General features: G+C 34.7%; 2 protein-coding genes across 2 annotated transcripts in view; one reads left to right on the top strand and one right to left on the bottom strand.

Moving 5' to 3' along the window:
- Positions 1 to 2,645, top strand: part of PP2D1 (protein phosphatase 2C like domain containing 1) — a 37,484-nt gene extending 34,839 nt beyond the window's left edge. The window contains exon 5 of the mRNA XM_034661827.1: positions 1,846 to 2,645. Within this exon, the coding sequence (XP_034517718.1) occupies positions 1,846 to 2,645 (800 nt within the window). The remainder of the gene's footprint in view (positions 1 to 1,845) is intronic.
- A 190-nt stretch (positions 2,646 to 2,835) lies between these two features.
- Positions 2,836 to 19,012, bottom strand: part of RAB5A (RAB5A, member RAS oncogene family) — a 28,242-nt gene continuing 12,065 nt past the window's right edge. The window contains exons 3-6 of the mRNA XM_002927439.4: positions 9,720 to 9,871; positions 9,287 to 9,409; positions 7,363 to 7,456; positions 2,836 to 4,268 (exon numbers count right to left, since the gene is read on the bottom strand). Coding sequence (XP_002927485.1) covers positions 4,153 to 4,268; positions 7,363 to 7,456; positions 9,287 to 9,409; positions 9,720 to 9,871 — 485 coding nt within the window. The 3' untranslated portion in view covers positions 2,836 to 4,152. The remainder of the gene's footprint in view (positions 4,269 to 7,362; positions 7,457 to 9,286; positions 9,410 to 9,719; positions 9,872 to 19,012) is intronic.

Raw genomic sequence — 19,012 nt, 5'->3', positions numbered from 1 at the left:
CAGTGGATTTGACTATTCTGAGCCAAATAATGTCCCGTGTTTTCAGAGCTATGGTTGCACTATTTCTATGTGTATGTACACATGTAATAGAAATTTTCTCATTTAAGAGGTATTGAATCATATGTCCTCCTAATAGAACATTTGATTTACCCAGGTGGCATGTTCATTACCAATCCATGCTGGTTTGCTGGGACAGTAATAATTTAGGACTCAGCAAAAGTCAAGAATTATTTCACCGATTTAACTTCTGCAGAGTCTAAATGACCAGCAGAAAAGACAAGTTAATACAAAATGTTAATAACCAAACCACAGAGCAGTGAAAGGGGTCACAGGGCAGTAAAAGAGGTCATGTAGTTTTTAGGACTATCACTTACACAGTTCCCTGGTTTTATAAACATTTTCCACATACATCATCTTTGTAATTCCCATTATGTAAATGAGCTAATAGGCTTAGCCTATGCCTGACACTAATGCTTCACCAACTTAAGCTCTTTTGGTCCAACCACACTAGTTGTGTAGACTTTAGCCTTCTGAAATCTCAATTTCTTTGCCTCAAAACCAGGATTAGAATTGAACCTCGATAGCAACAAAATTCAGATTCCAGGTATAGCACCATGCTTGAAACCAGATATTCTAATGGCAATTTTGCATGATCCCAGGAATTTTATTCTCAAAGGTACTGTAATATTCAAACATGATTAACACCATCTCAGAATAATTTATATGCCCTCTTATAAATGATGAGTCCATTTCAAAAAAAACTTGTTTATGGATGAATGTACAATCATGTTCCTAAAAACTTAGGGAAAATTGTTTCCTTAATAAACTAAACTCTGTGAATCGTTTCTTAATAAACCAAAGAAAGTTTTGGTAGTACAACCATCCCTCAATCTGTTCAGAACATGTTTAGATTTTCTTGAGATTTCAATGAAGCACACATCATAGGTTCATCTGAACCATGAATAAACTACAGTCAACTTTTAAGACTTCAGTTTTTAATCAAAGGGTGTAATTTAACGTTGGCTAGCTATTATCCATGTAATACATTAATAATACATGTTTTGTTTCTTTACAGGGCTAATTGACTTAATTTTTTAATCACACAACATGAAACTAGTAAGACTGACATTAACAGTGGCTTTCTAATTTTTTTCAACGCCCACAGCTATAATGTGTTTAGGTTTTAAGTTTTACCAGGTACAAAACTATGAACTCCACTTTTAAAAAAAATCAATGCTTGTGTTTTTTTTTTTTTAAGATTTTATTTATTTATTTGACAGAGATAGAGACAGCCAGCGAGAGAGGGAACACGCAGGGGGAGTGAGAGAGGAAGAAGCAGGCTCATAGCGGAAGAGCCTGATGTGGGGCTCGATCCCACAACGCTGGGATCACGCCCTGAGCCGAAGGCAGACGCTTAACCGCTGTGCCACCCAGGCGCCCCAATGCTTGTGTTTTTAATTAAAAAGGCATTTATTTAAACATTTAAAAAATGTCTGCTCTATGGAATATATGTTGGTTGTAAAAAAAGTTCAACTCTTGGCTCTATAAAATAAATATTCGGAAGCTGTTTCATTAAAAAATTGGTTCTATCTGTACTTTTAGTTATTTTAATATTAACTGCAGTATTTTAAACACTAAGTTACTTAAAAATGAGGGATAAACTGGCCTCCCAGCTTCAAATCTCAACTACCATAAATCACTCAGTAATATCAATATTTCACAAGTTAAAAATGTTTTAAAATGGCTTTGTATTTATGCACTGAAACACAGAATAAAGTTAACAGCATACTTTGATACAATCGGTTGTTAAATCTCTAAGATCAATTTTTTCTAATAATCTTCTAGGTAATGTACAAGCAGTCTTATGCAGAAATGGAAAAGGCTTTTGCATAACCAAAGAACACACTACGCGAAACATAACCGAAAGACGACGACTACTTCAGAATGGAGCAATAATTAGTTCAAATGAACCATATGGGCTCCTAGAAGGCCAAATAAAAACCACACGAGGGCTTGGATTTCATGGAAATCTCAAACTAAAAAAATCTATTATCCCAGCACCTCAAACTATCTCTGTCCCTATAGATGACTTATGCCAATTCCTTATCTTAGCTACTAATGGACTCTGGGAAGTTTTGGATACAAAGGAAGTCACTGCACTGGCAATGACAATGTTTCAAGTGTATAAAGAAACCCATTATTCAAACACACAAAATGAATCCTTACCACCCAAGGAGCCTTTCCTAATCTATGAACCAATCAATTCTATATCAGAAAGTAACATCCGTATATTGTTTCAGTATAATCCTGAATCTACAGAATGTGTGTCAACTATAAATTCAAAAGAAAATCTGTTGGATTCAAAATGTTCTAACCCTAAAAACGCACAAACATTTCCACCAAAAAAGACTAATCATGATCTTTACGGTGAGAAGGAAACTAATGGACCAACCAGTGTAGATGATGTGTCAAAAAATTCAAGAGAAGAAGAATCACGCACTAAAAATTTCTATGAAGGTGCAGCCAAGTGTATTAGCCATGAACTTGTAAGTGCTGCTTTAGTGGCTGGCTCCAGAGACAACATTACCGTCATGGTAATACTTTTCAAGGGAAGTGAGTATCAGTTTCTGATGGACAAAAGATAAAGTTCTGATTATCCAGAGTACAAAAATGTAAAGACAATTCTTCAAAGAACGAGATAATAGGATAATACATCAATACCAGGCAAATAATTTTTAAGAATGTACTAACGAAACTATAAAAGTGTATTTTAGGTTACATAATACCATTTATGTATGTTCACTGTTCCATGCCAAAAAAGAGAAAAACCAGTACTTGCTTTTTATACCACTTTATTCCAACCTGAGCACCTCAATATAAAACTAAACACTGGTGAACTGTTTTCCTTACTAATTCTGAATTACTGTAAATGTACAAGTTCTGCTAGCAGTTCAACACTTAAATAGATTAAATCATCTCTGACACATGGTAGATTTCATATAATGAAAATACCTAAAACAATTAGTGCAATATACTGAACTGATCAAAATAAAATGAACTTTGGAAAACAAGGCTGCAAGATTGTTACTAACATACTGCAATACTTATGTTACAAATTACTGGTACATTGTTTATTATGGTTCTAGCATGTAGGAACAATTGAAGCCCCTTCCTTTCAAAGGGAGAGAAAAGGAAAAATTAGCTGTTTTAGTAACTGTACATTTTGTATACCTTTAAGCAACTCTTAAATATTACAGGAAAGTAATAAACATATATGGAGACTACAGTGCAGTACCCTATTTACAGTACAGCTGAAGACTGAATTTAAAATAATCAAGTTTGAATGTACATAATTGTTAGTGCATTGACTATATTACGTCCAAAGGGAACAAAAGCTCCCTCCCCCCAAACAACAAAACCTATGTAATGGCCAGCAGTGATTAAACAGAAATCACAGACACCTGGTTTGTTTCATTTCTGTTGAAGAGCTCACATGTTTGAAAGGAACACAATCCATTAAGATGCATTTGTCCGTTTTCATATTCCTAAAACAAGATGAGGTTACATTTGACTTGTTTTACCCCACTAAAAATACCAGGACTGGCTATAATTTAGATGCCACTAATTTTCGTGTTTTCCCCCAGAAGATGTGGGACTGTTTTCTTGCGGTTAATTTGTTAAAATGTGGAATGTACATTTTAAATATGCACACTAAGAGAAATTACCTGTTGCCTGAATACTGTAGCTAAGCGTATCTTTAGAACCTCCTTCTAAAAAAAGAATGTTTTTGAAAAGCCCAAATTAATAAGTTCCAAATCTTTTACTTAGCAGTGGCCAGTTAACTGTGGGTTTACATCATCCTTTGTCTCTATCCCTGGTGATGAGAAACGATTCCCTAACCGTCCAAGGAAACAAGCGTACACACACAGCTCTCATTCCCCCCCTTCTACTTCTGAAACATTAGTCAGAGGGTCACATGCATGTTATTAAAAATTAAGTTCAGAACACTTAAAATAATTCTGTATTAGAAACTTGACTCTATCATAAGTCTCTTCTTTTTGGAAGTCATACTGGGCTGGTTAAATGCTCCAATTTCACTGTCATTAACATTTAGGAAGCAGAAGAATATTCCAGCAAGTTCCAACTGGAGGTTTAGTTACTACAACACTGACTCCTGGTTGGCTGCGTGGGTTCAGTAAGGTCTACTCCTCTTCCTCTGGCAGAATTTGCTCCTGGATTCTGTGGTTCATTCTTTGGCAACTTTTTAGCTGAGAGATAAATGATCAAAATAAACACAATCAGAATATTCATATTAGAATTACTTTCATCTGCTTACTTACAATCCTTTTTTTTTTTTCTCCATCTGGGTTAACCCAAAGTATCACATAGCTACATGCTCATTCTTTTGAAATGTTTATTGAGTATCTACTAGATAATACCAAATACTATTCATTGGTCAGTTGAGGTTAGTGGATTGAGGGAAGGGTAAGATGAGGAACAATTACAGACACACAATTAAAACTTAAGTTGACTACAGCAATATTTAATTCTTTATATACATTCAGTTGGTAATACTAAAATAGTACTTTATTTCATAATCATTAATACCTCTATTGTTTAAAGAAAATCTAAGTTAATAAAGATGATGGCCAGCCAATGTTTATGAAGAATCTTAGCTTCTATCAATCTCTCTTGCGGAGAGACTATTATGGTTGAATTCTAGCTTTACCTTAGCCTTGGCTCAGGTTACACAAAGGCTGAACATGCTCTACCTCAATATCTAAATGCCTAGTCGCATTCTGGATCTTTTATCCTTTATTTGTTGTAATATTCCACATGAACATTAATCATCTTAAGGATTAATGGAAATTTGGGAAGAAAAGCCTTCACCTTGGGCTATTTCTCTAGAAGTGGCACTAGGGATGGTAGGGTAAATGGTAATAAAGTGGCAAATTCCCAGTGAAATGTATTTTCAAACAAAGGCTTGTAGGGACAAAGAGTAGGCTAGCATTTATAAATATTATTTAATATTAAGTTAGATTTTGAACTGAGAGATCATTCCTCCCTTTACCATACTTTTCAATGAGCTTTCTGTAATCAGATCTGAGTGAAATTAGGAGGCTGAAGGAAATAAAGTAGAATGGGAAACTTTTAAGCTTCTATTGGTAAACTTTAACTGTGAGAAGAAAAACTAAAATACCACTTAAGAGGTCTCAGAAGCAGTCTTCTGTCTCATATTTTATTAAATATAAGCAAAGTAAAGCTGATACTATTTGTTTGGTATATGGATAATTGGAGCTTACAAATTTGCCCCTGAATTAGGATTTTAAGAGGCTAAAAATCCCAGATCAAGTTAATGAAGATGTACAATGAAAGCCACGCAAGCAGAACTTTATCAAATTAAAAGCAGATGATAAATTTATTGTAGACTCCCACTAAATAACTGTACTCCCTACAGGAAGTCATCAAGAATGAAAATAATGAGTGCACTGTGTGATCTAAGTTACTAATCTGGTAAACGAAATAGAAAGGCCACAATTCAATTTAATGTTTGGTATGTCTTTCAAGGAAAGAAACATTGTAATTTCAAAAAAATAACTGAAAGTTCTAATATGTAGGCTACTTTCTGACTGGAAAAATATATTATTAGCACATCGGAATAGAAGGTACAAATTAAATAAAGTCCAACTGGGGGTGCCTGGCTGGCTCAAACAATACAGCATGTGACTCTTGAACTTGGGGTCGTGAGTTCAAGCCCCACATTGGGTGTAGATTACTTAAAAGACAAAAAAATAATAAGCAAGCAAGCCCATCTGGTGGTGTCTTAATACCATCAGAAAATTTTAAAGTTCAGCCTAATTTGATGGACCTATTTCCTTGATTTCTGTTACTAGCTTTTCAGATGTGATTCTAGGTGTAATCTTGTGTTCTATTTATAAAAAGAGCATATTGTCGTACAACCCTTCCCAAGTATTTCTCTAATGAACTTAAAGCCTAAACTTTCCAGTAAAATATTTTACTGTATGACAGGAAGGTTTTTTCCTAATAAGCCTACATGAGCTACCATTAAGCTCTCTCACCTAGTGAAATATATTCTGACAATATTTGTAGCAATTTTCTTTAGCCTCTGAACCAGCTGTTAAATGGTTAATTTGTATAACTTCAATAAAAGGAATATTTCTTATTTGGGGACAAGTTTGTGTGCATCCCAGTTAATAATCACTGCCATATAATAAAAATGTTTTGGAATGAGGAGTGCTTGGTGCATGAATAGTGCACGGACAGTAAAATGCAAGAGCCACCAAAGTAGACAATTCTCACAGAATTTGCACCATAAAATTACTGGAAGGAGGTTAGGGTCAATGGGAATACTTTTATTTTTGTTATAGGAAACAGGAAGCTTCCTTATTAGTACTCCCAACTTCATTACTTATAATCAACATGGAATTGCAATCATTATTAGTTAAAATTATCTTGAGGAAAAGGTAAGAGCACTACGCAGGTCAAATGACCAGAGGTAACATAAACCATGTTGTTTTGCTTTCCCTCGTTCTCTCTGTGCCTCAATGATTTGAAACTTTCTCCATTATAATATTTGCATTAAAATAATGTGTATACTTATGTAACATGTACGTTTGTGTTATATTTGTCAATAATCAATAATTTCAAAAGAATGTGAGAAACAAAAATAGTGCTGCAAGTAGAGATGAAGATAGTTACTGATCAGTGAAAAAGATATACCTTTATGCCCGCATGTTGTATTGACGATTCTGCTCTGAGCTTATCTTCCTTTTTTATAAGTATAATCTAACAGAAAAATGTATTTATCCAAATTTCTCACTGACATCTTTAGAAAAATCTATCTGCTTGAACTGTAAGTCCAGGCTTTCAACTCACCTAGAATAAACTTAACTAAACTGAAAATTATTACTTTATAGGTAATAGTCTTTCAAATTTAACATTATTACTAACAAAGTTAATTCTTGGTGAAAAGGATCTAGAATAGATTTAAAAAAAAAAGAATGGCTCCTTTTAAGAATACTTCTCAAAATTATTTACAAAAAAAAAAATATCAAGAGTTTTTAACGATTTTATTTATTTGCCAGAGAGAGAAAAGAGAGAGGGAGAACAAAGCAGGGAGAGTGGCAGGCAGAGGGAGAAACAGGCTCCCCGCTGAGCAAGGAGCCTGATGAGGGACTTGATCCCAAACCCTGGGATCATGACCTGAGCTGAAGGCAGACGCCTGACTGACAGAGCCACCCAGGTGTCCCAGTTGAGATCTTTTAAAAAGAAGACAGTCAAATCAAGTATGCCGCAGTCTAACTTGTTTTGCCTATATCTACTGCTTGAAAAAAAACTTACCTATTGCCATGAATATTTCATTTACATTCATTGATGTTTTAGCTGATGTCTCCATGAATAATAAACTGTTGTCATCTGCATAGGACTGTGCTTCCTGTTTACAGAAAAAAAAAATATATCCTTTGCACATACTATACCTGACTTATTTTTGTTATAGAATAAGAGGCTTCCTTATTACTACTCCAATTTGATTACCTATAATCAGCAACTATGTAATAAAGCAACTGTTACTAATTAAAGGTAAGAGAGATAAGAGAACTCCTGTAGGATACCTTTTCAAATTTCTTTTTGCCTTAACTTCTTGCACTAGGCCATTCTGATTCTTCTGTTCTCACATTAAATTTGATTTCAAATGGTAAGTTTCAGAGGGTGGAAAATTATCCTATTCTAAATGTAAAATTCTCTTCAATCTCTATGGCAAATTTAATTTAATTTATGCTTATCATTTGCAATGAAATTAAAGGGAATCCAAATATCTAATACTGGCTTCAACCATTAAATGGCTAGCTATATTTTAATTTTGAATATGTCATAAATCATTCCTTTAAAAATTATATTACTACTCTACATTTTTGTCATGCTTTACAGTTTACATGTATTAGTGCCTTGATTCTCACAGTTATTGTGAAGAGCAACCAATTATCTTTCCCATTTAATGAAAAAAAAAATGAGGTTCCTTTGTCATGTGAGAAGGCCACTTTCGACTATAACTTAACCACTCTATCTCCCCCTCTATGCGGGGGAGGTAACCATCTTAGAAAAAGAATAAGTATTATACCTTATATGACTGCAACCAGAATTAAATAAAATCAAAGGTGCAACATGCTCAGCTTAGTATCTACTGGTGCCAAGAAATATTAGTTCCCTTTCTCAGTCCATGTACTCCATCAACAGCCATCATCAAAGACAATTATCCCATCACTTATATTATATATATAGAATGACCACAACAAAATTCTGAGAAGCTGAAGAGGAAGAGAAAAAGGAAAGTTTAAAAATGTCTACCTACAGACATTTGTTTTTAAGTGATTGTACTTTATCTTGCAGTAGGGAACATTCTTAATTAGCTATATTAAATAACATATAAAGTGGAGTTTTTGAGCCTTTATTTTTGAAGGCTTTTTTTGTTGTTGTTCCTTTAAGATTTTTTATTTATTCATTTTGAGAGAGACAGCAAGAGCACAAGCAGGGGAGAGGCTCGGCAGAGGGAGAGAGAGAGGCAGGATCCCTGCAGAACAGGTAGCCCAATGAGGGCCTCAATCCTAGGACCCTGAGATCATGACCTGAGCCAGAGGCAGACACTCAAGTGACTGAGCTACCCAGGCGCCTCTTTGAAGGTCCTTTTAAGAACCACATAAGTGTAAGTTGTACGTGTACATATGGGTATGTTTATGTGTACTGATATAAATATTGGCAGATAAATAAAAAAGGTTAGGAAGGATACTAAAGTACGTGTGGGGGTGGAGAGATTAGGGTAAGAGGCAATCACCTTTTGCTTTATATAAGTCTGCACTATTTGTCAACAATAAATTCTTCTGTAATTGTTTAGGTCAACAAAATTTTTTTATTTAAGAGAGGTGGGGAGGAGCAGATAGATAGAATCTCAAGCAGGCTCCATGCCCAGTTCAGAGCCCCATGAAGGGCTTGATCTCATGACCCTGAGATCATGACCTGAGCCAAAATCGAGTTGGATGCTTAACCAACTGAGCCACTCAGGAACCCCGGTCAACAAAATCTTTGGATCAATTTATATTACAATATGTAAAGACATTTAAAAATTCAGATTTATCGTGAGAAGCGTTATATCTACATTTGCTTAAAAAATTGTTTTCTATTACTTGCATGGTTTTAAAATTATTAACTGTAATTGAAGTGTGGATAGAGAAGAAAAATTTATAATACATACATGTGCGTTCAAACATACCTGGAAATCGACAGCTCTTTTATTTGCAAGGTCAGCCTTGTTTCCTGATAAAGCTATTACAATGTTAGGACTGGCTTGCCTCTGAAGTTCTTTAACCCAGTTTTTGGCTCTGGCAAAGGACTCCTGGGAAACAAAGAAACAGCTATTTGGCACATGCTCAAAAAATGGTTAGGGAGCGTCTTTGTAAGACAAGGCCTTAAAGACTCTTCAATGTGACTCTTGGAAAGAAATTCTTAGGACTACTGTATTATTTGAGACACTTCAATCTTTTTTTTTTTTTTTTTTAATCAGCTCTTCTAACTCATAAAAGCTTTGGCAGAAATTTCATGACAGGCTATCAAAAAAAATGGTTTTAAAAAATCTTGAATCAAAATTCTGAATACCAAAAATGTATGTTCAAATTATTTTCATTGTAGAATATATTTCTACTTACCTCATTTGTGATATCATATACAACTATGGCTGCTTGTGCTCCTCTGTAGTACATTGGTGCTAGGCTATGGTATCGTTCTTGACCAGCTGTATCCCATATTTCAAACTTTACTGTTGTGTCATCAAGACACACAGTTTGGGTTAGAAAAGCAGCTGAAAGAAGAAAATGTCTGCAATAAGTTTATCATTTCTACCCTAGTATTTTCATTATATAGAAGACACCTGGAAACATGACATATTACATATGCACATTTAATAGTGGCTTTAGATGCTTGCAAGATATTGATACACATAGATGCTTAATGTAAGACCTTCACAGTAAAATCACAAATTCAAAGATTTTTCTACATTTGTAAAAAGTTTATTGTAATAGTAATTTTAAGAAACATTTCTTAAATTGTTTTACACAATGTAAATTAAAAATAATTAAGAACAATTTAAGAAATATATATATGGATATTCTTAAAAAACTGCAAGGGGGGTGGGGGACACACAGAGAAAGGACTGGCTGGCATACTTATAGTTATCATCTACATTGTCAACACAATGCTCCCTGCTCCATTCTCCTGGTATTTTATTAGCATACTCTGGGGATTTAGTCCCAGGCCTACAACACTAAATATTTTTTATGATATTTTCCCTTCTTATAATTGTTATGATCTTAATCTAGACTTTATGTGTTAAATACACATTCAATATTAACTCCTAGCTGTTTTTCAATCCTTGTACAGATTTTTTTGCATTTGTGCTTTTTCATCAGTTCTTTTTTCGGATTTTAACAACTATCCTTTTTTTTTTTTTTTTTTTAAAGTAATCTCTACACCAAACATGGGGCTTGAACTCACAAACCCAAGATCAAGAGTCACAAGCTCTACCAACTGAGCCAGCTGGGCACCTCAAGATAGTATATTTTATAGTGATATTTTTGCTTTTAGGGTTAAGAAGCTGCTGTTCAATCTTGCAAATTACGGTATCAATTATTTTCCGAACTGCTTGTTGAGAACAGTATGAAGTAAAATGTCCACTATGATCCTCTTAGTTCTAAGAACAAATATCACGAAAAACACTGCAATGGGTATTTACAAAAAATGAAAAGCCATCAATTTACAAAAAATTGGTTATAATCAAGTGACTTGAACTTTAAAATATCAACCGTTAGAATAAGTTTCTAAGTGTTGCTACCTGCACTAAAATAAAGATATTTGGGAACAAGACCTACATTTTTAGCAGCATGCTGACACCTTAGTTCTTCTCCTTCATTAACTTTGGTAGTTAAGTGCTGCTCTATCATTCACCATGTTAGTATGCTCCTCCCTTTCACTTTTACCTCAAGGTGTTATATTCAACTCCTTCTCCCAAACTGACAAGGAATTAATTATAAAAATTTTCTAAAACCCCATCCTACCATGTAAGAGAATTATGATCCATTTCTGTAAATTGTAGTTTATCTAGTGATGACAATTTTTCACAAGTGATTCACTAGTTAATATCAAATTTGCTGAATAAGCCAAGTCTAATGAGGTATTCTTTTACATTAAATATAACATTTATTTTTCAAGGTATTTTTATTACCACAGTTGCTGGCTTTATATTAGCAACTGTAACTTCAGTTTTGCAAACATCTCAATTGGAAATGTCTTTATTTTAAGCAGATTCTAATTAATAGTTTTGTGCATTCTCAGAAGAGGCTAGTCATAATTAAAATATATTCTGATTCATCAACCTTTTTAACATACAAAGTTAGCAGAAATATCCATTTTCTTAAATCCTGTATTTATGGTAAAGAATACCAAAAAAGGACTATGTCACTTTTTTAGTAATGAAAGGTTCTCTGGCAGAATAAAAAAAATATTCTTAAGCACTTGAAATTAAGCCTCTAAAACAGTGCTTTTTTTCATAAAATGGAAAGAAGGAAAAAAACGGATCACAAACTATAAGCCATTTCTCAAGTACAGTTTGATGTAACTTAAGAAAAAAAACTGGACTACAATTTGCATTCAGACTTTGTTTTCTATGGTAGTAAAAACATTCATTTACACTTACATAAATCAACCCTAGGTTCACAAACATAACTACTAGTTATGCTGCCTTAAAGGAAATATAATCTGATTCTCAAACAAAAAAGATATCCCAAAAGGCTACCAGTCTTTACAAATGTACAAAAATGACAAAAAAAAAAATACAGGCAAAGAAATTTCAACAAATACATTAAAAGAACAACAGCCATGACCAAGTAGATTCAGAAACACAAAGCTATCACACCAGCAGGCTAAAAAAGAAAAATCATGTATTTAAATAAATTACAAAAGGGCATCTGAAGCATTATCCATTCCTAATATACATGTAGGATTCTTCCTTAAAGTTTATCAAGTGTCCATTCTATCTGTAGGCCTGAAATCAGCATTTTGCTTAATAGTAAAGCTCTTAAGCAGGCTCTCTAAATCTAGAAACCAAGTAAGATTGTCCACCACCACCATTATCTTTTATTATTTCAAATATCCTTATAATAAGACAGATTTTTGGAAAGAGATATTATTTGTAAAAGGCAAGACTGACAAGAAAATCCAAAGATATCAGCTAAAAAAGTGCAAATGAGTTCTTTAAATTGACTAGAACAGATTAAAGTCAACAAAAGCCTTACAACACACTGGCAATAACCAGGCTTTCAGTGTTACTCTGGGGAAGAGAATGAATCCCAATCATGTTAACAAGAACAATCAATTCACTCAACTCTTAGAAACCATCCTTCATCATACCCTATTTTATAGCTCCCACCTCTGTGCAATGAACATTTTCACACTTTTTATAATCACTGATTTATATAATCTTTTTCTTCTAGACTGGGAGTTTCTTGAGAAATTACTGTTAGCTATTCTTCTTCATACGCAACATCTAATAAAAATCCCAGGTCATATAAAATATTTAAAATATTCACTAAATGAAGTTCATAAAAGATATGTGGCACTATTTTGGGGGGTATCTTAGATAACATTTGAATAGACAAACAGTTCCCAAATGGGAAAAAAAACTGACATTTCGAAAGGCCTCTACTCAAGTCATTATATAACTAACACAATCTCAAACAAAATACCATCAAGATCTTTTTAAACTTGGTAATACCATACTTTTGTTCACATGGTATGATAAAAAGAGCATAATGTTGGAGGAGGAGAAAAAGGACCAGTATTTAGAGGCCCGGGGAATGGGTCTCAGGGTACATCAAAAACACATTAAAACAATTAACAGTGTTGTACGGCCACAAGAACAGAAGTATTGTCTGTTACGGGATAATCCAGTATTATTATAGACATTATATACTGCAAGACCACCATGATTCCTTAAAGTTCTCAAATTCTCAAATACTTCCCCCATAAAACCCAGTGAAGTACAGCTGACATCTTCAAATCCTTTATGCTTCTAAAATTACATTGCTAGTCGTTCATAAGGTTATAAAAATAAATTCTGACACTCAAAATATAAACTACTACATCAATACTGTAGCAACATTAACCACCACAAACTTACCTGAATCTGCACAACCACTTTAATTTATCCAAAACGTCTATTTTCTGGCTAAGAACCATCACTTTCTTAGACCTCTTCATTTTCTCTTCATTTCAGCACCAGCACTAGCGGTTGGTTTTCTTTTCGGGCCCATATTTCACAAAGAAACAGCTTTTATCACTTCGAGAGTTACTGTGTACGCGACGACAAGTAGAGAAAAACAAAGCTGCGTTGAGATGCGGGTGCTGGCCTGTCTAATAGGCTCCCTCTTTGACCTACATGATCAGTTCCTATTGGTAAGGCTGGCAAGCAAGCAACATTTCAGTCTCAGCAAAACTACAAATTAGTGAATCATAGACCTTGCAGTCAGCTGAGAATAGATGAAACTGTAAATGCTACATCTGCAAATTCCAAAAGCCTATAACAGGTAAGACCTTCATAAATAAGGAAGAGACACTGCAACATACTGGACCAGGGAAAAAATATCCAAATCAGTAGCATTAACCAAAGGTTAATACCTAAGAAAAAAAAAAGTTTAATGTTAACAACTAAAATGATTCTACAAGAATTAAATAGAAGGGCATAAAAGAGAAAAACCAAGGAACCAATACCATACCCCAACCCTCAACTTCTTTTCAAATTTGATAAAAAAGAATTACCTTATTAGAATCGACCAAAAATCCTATGAGACTATCAGTTTGATTACATAAAAATTTGAGACTTTGTTTGCAAACATGTATTACCATCCCAAACACAGAGGTGAAGATATTTTAGGAAAATTTCTACAGTGGATACTAAGAGATTAAATTTTAATATGTAGACAGCTCACATAAATCTTAAGAAAAACTCCAAAAGCATCAAGGATAAATGTGTAAAGAAAATGTGCAGAAGGAATAGAACATAAAAAGTCAACATAATTAGTAATAAAGAAAATCATCCTTATAGCAAAAAGTTGAAAAGAATAAAGGCTGTTTTACCTCCTAACCTAGCAAAAAAAAAAAGAAAAAAAAAACTTAAAAAGTGTGGCACAAACTCACATATTGGTGATGACACTGTATAACCATTTTGAAAATAATTCTGCCAACACGTAGCAAAACCGCTACATCTAGTATCTCATGGAATCTCCAAAAGATGGTATGGGGAGCAGGAAAGTAGGGAGGACAAACCTTTATGCTCAGAGGATTTTTGTATTTAACAATTAGAAACAACCTAAATGTAGGGGTGCCTGGGTGGCGCAGTCATTAAGTGTCTGCCTTCGGCTCAGGGTGTGATCCCAGCGTTCTGGGATCAAGTCCCACATCAGGCTCCTCTGTTGGGAGCCTGCTTCTTCCTCTCCCACTCCCCCTGCTTGTGTTCCCTCTCTTGCTGGCTGTCTCTGTCAAATAAATAAATAAAATCTTTAAAATAGAAAAAAAAAAAGAAAGAAAGAAAGAAACAACCTAAATGTATAAATGAAAAGGTACTGGTGGCTTGGTAGGTATTAAGTAGCAATTAAATAAAAAAAATGGTTATAAAGTGACCTGTTTAATTGCCAAAAAGCAAAAAAAAAATACACAGATTCCTGGTAGAGATATGGTACATCTATGTAAAACCATGACCAGAAAAGCATAGAAGAAACTAAAAAGCAGTAGTGTTCTCATAGTAGGATCATGATTGAATGTTCTCCCTTATATAAAACTTCGAGAAGTAGTGGATTTGTGGCCTTTTAAAACTGAAAGGTAAGAATATAATTGCCAGAGAAGAGAAGGGTCTTGGCTCAGGTTCTCAGAAGATCATAAAATCCAAGTTAGATTGTTTGGAAGTGATTTACAGGAGAAGCAAAGCTTTTAAGAGGTAAGGAATTTAATAACTGAGCTCAACAGATCTGGATCATACTTCAAGGTGAATATCCAATAAGCAGGAACTGACCAAGTAGCATCAAGAACCAGGTACCAAAATTATCAGGGTAGAAACTGGCTTTGGGAAATGAATCAACAGCAGTAATCTAATATACTGGATTTTCTCATATGAGCACTGACTTCAGATAAAACTGTACACGGAAAAGAAAATATGGATAGTTTAGAGCTGACAGATTTTTATTTCCCATTAAAATCATATGGCAGCAAAAGCCATGTATTCAGGAAAGAGTTACATTTCAATTAATGTGAAAAAGATTAGGCAAAGAGGAAAGCATACACAGTGACTAAGCCCCAAAAGAATACTCCAAAAGCAAACTCATCTTACCAGATGATCTATAAATACTAATTGCATAGGATTCATTCTTAAAATTATCAATGAGCATCTGATAAGAGACTGATATCCAGAATATATAAATCCTACAACTCAGGAACATGAAAAACCCAAACAACCCAATTAAAAAATGGGCAAAGAAATTTAATAGACATTTGTCCAAAGAAGATACACAAATGAGCAAGAAGCAAAGATGCTTAATATCACTAATAGGTAGGAAAATGAAAATACCACAATGAAATACCACTTCACACCCATTAGGACAGCTATTAACAAAACAACAGAAATCAAGAGTTGGTAAGGATATGGAGAAATTAGAACCTTTGTGCACTGATGGAAATATAAAATGGTGTACTGCTATGGAAAATGGTACAGAGATTCTTGAAAAATACTAAACAGAATCACCAGATAATGCAGCAATTCCACTTCTGAGTATGCACCCAAAAGAACGTTCAGAGCAGCACTACAATAGCCAGGAGGTGGAAGAAACCTAAGGATCCACAATGAAGTGTATCAATGAAAGATAAGCAAAATGTGGTATTATACATGTGATAGAACATTATTCTGCCTTAAAAAGGAAATTCTGGCACATTAGAATATGGATGAACCTTGATGACATGCTAAGTGAAATAAGCCAATCACAAAAAAGATAAATTCTGTGTAATTTCCCTTAGAGGAGATTCCTAGAGCAGTGAAATTCATAGATGGAAAGTAGAATGCTATTTGCTATGGGCAGAGGTGGGGAAGAATGGTTAAGTTATTGTATAATAAGTAGAGTTTCAGTTGGGGAAGATGAAAAAGTTCTGAAGACAGAAAGTGCTGATGGCTGAACAAGGTTAACGTACTTAACGCCACAGAACTGTACATTTAAAAGATGTTTAAACTGTAAATTTTATATTACGCATATTTTACAACAGAAATCACTTAGCAACATCTAAAGGTAACTGTTGTGAAGTGAACTGCAATCTTGGAAAATATTAAAGGATACCTGACTATCCTAAGGGAATCCACTAACCAGGACATACACCAGTCACAGGTCACCTGCTGAAATTATACTAGTATTTCTGGTACCAAACTAATCCACATTCTTTTAAAATTAGTCTTAAGAGTTTGAGTTTAGTTAGTATTAAGTTTGTGCCCCAAACCTGAACACCCTAGAATGAACTGATAAAACCAGGATTTGAAACTTAAGGCTAAGAACCTGTGCCTGTCCCACCAAGGGCCCAAACTTTTAAAAATCTTTACTCAACAGACTGGATTTATATAACAAGGATGCATCAAATAATAAACTGGAAGCAGAATGAACACATTACAAAGAGGAAAGGTGAAGAGAAGGGAGAAAAGGGGAGAGGTTGTTAGAAGTTATTAACTAGTATCAGACAAATGCTCTCCAAAGAACAGAAACAGAGAAAAAGTTAATGAAATTAACTTAGCTTTAAGGGATAGGAGTCTATGAAAGACATTTATCTGTGGACAATAAATATTATATTAAATAGTTTAAATAGTACTTTATTAAATTCCCATAACATGCAAGGAAAAGACGACTTCTGGTTTCTGATTCTGCATGTATGGAGCTTAGAAGTCGTCACCCTACCCTAACACATAAAAAGATGAACAAACTGAAAAATCGACAACTCTTAGATCTGTAAGAAAAGTGAAGTCACAGGGCAATCTACTGCTTCCAAAAATGGACAGAAAGGCGGACACAGTAAGGATGTATCTCAGAGCAGAAGGCTGAGGAAACCAACTCAGGCAGAAAAACCTGAGCTGTAATTGACAAATTTCTGGAAATTAGGTTTAGACAAGTCAGTTTAAAACTCTAGAGGGGCGCCTGGGTGGCTCAGTCGTTAAGCATCTGCCTTCGGCTCAGGGCCTGATCCCAGGACTCTGGGATCGAGCCCCACATCAGGCTCCTCTGCTGGGAGCCTGCTTCTTCCCCTCCCACTCCCCCTGCCTGTGTTCCCTCTCTCGCTGGCTGTCTCTCTGTCAAGTAAATAAAATCTTAAAAACAACCCCAAAAAACCCCCAAAACTCTAGAGAAAGCAAAAATAAAAATTCAGACTATATCAAACTAAAAAGCTTTTGTACTGCAAAGGAAATCATCAACAAAATGAAAAGGCAACCTACTGAATGGAAGAAAATATTTACAAATGATATATCCAATGAGGAGTTAATATGCATAATACATGAAGAACTACAACTCAACATCCAAACAATCTGATTAAAAAATGGACAGAGGACCTAAATATGTTTTTTCAAAGATGACACACAGATGGCTAATGGACACATGAAAAGATGCTCGACATCACTAATCACCAGGGAAATGCAATTCAAAACCACAATGAGGTATCACTTCACGCCAGTCAGAATGGCTAGTTAAGAAATAAGAAATAACAAGTGTGGCAAGGATGTGGGGAAAGGGCAACCCTAGTGCACTGCTGGTGGGAACGTAAACTGGTACAGACACTATGGAAAACACAAAACATCAAAAAAAATTTTAATATTAAAAATAGTAATACACGATCCAGTAATCCCACCTCTGGGTATTTACCTAAAGAAAATGAAAATGCTTATTCAAAAAGGGGAAAGCCCCCCCCCCCTTTAGTGATATACCTTCTCAACTGGGTTCAAGAACCTAGCACTTACTGCTTCCTAGACAGAACCTCCCAGATCTTTGAAGCATTACTGGCCTTGAAAATGACTCTTCAATGCTTGGCAATAAACCTATCCACTAAGTCAGCTTAAAAGTGCTAATATCTGAGAATTTTACAACATAAAAATGGAAAATGACAAGTTAAGGATGGGAAAAGAGGGGCGCCTGGGTGGCTCAGTAGGTTATAAGTGTCTGCCTTTCACTCAAGGTCATGATCTCAGGGTCCTCGGATCAAGCCCCAAGTCAGGCTCCCCGCTCAGCTGGAGGCCTGCTTTCCCCTCCCTCTGCCTGCTGCTCCCCCTGCTTGTGCTCCCTCTCCCTCTCTCTGTCAAATAAATAAAATCTTAAAAAAAAAAAAGAGAGAGAGAGAGAGAGATAAGGGAGAAGAGACAAGGAACCCAGAGTAACAGTTACAGGAAACCTGTAATCCTAGAATATAATTACTTAAGCCAAGCAATGCCTGAAGAAACTGGAAGTATTTCCAAGGGAGGAAAAAAAGTGATGAAAACAGCAGAATCCTTTTGGTCCCACCACCATTTGATAAAATTACTTTTGGTTCAGTAACCACATCTAGAAATTGATCTTACAGAATTAAGTCCAGATTGGAAGAAAATTCCAAGAAAATATCTACTATTAGATGATTACCTAAAACAGCAAACAAAAATGCAAACATTAAATGTGCAACAATAAGAGTACAGTTCAAGAATGTGAGATTACCAGTTACTAAAATAAATAAGAACACAATAGAGATATTAAGAAATTACCATTCATAAATGAGACAGAATATAATAACATGACTATTACAAATGAATTCACAATATATCATGAAGTTATAGCTAACAAAGAAAGGAAACACAAGGGACTCTAAAAATATAAGATTCTTGATCTCGCTCAAAATATGGGAAAAA

This window comes from Ailuropoda melanoleuca, chromosome 6, assembly GCF_002007445.2.
Source record: "Ailuropoda melanoleuca isolate Jingjing chromosome 6, ASM200744v2, whole genome shotgun sequence".
NCBI classification, from domain to species: domain Eukaryota; kingdom Metazoa; phylum Chordata; class Mammalia; order Carnivora; family Ursidae; genus Ailuropoda; species Ailuropoda melanoleuca.
This window is presented reverse-complemented; position numbering and strand designations above follow the sequence as displayed.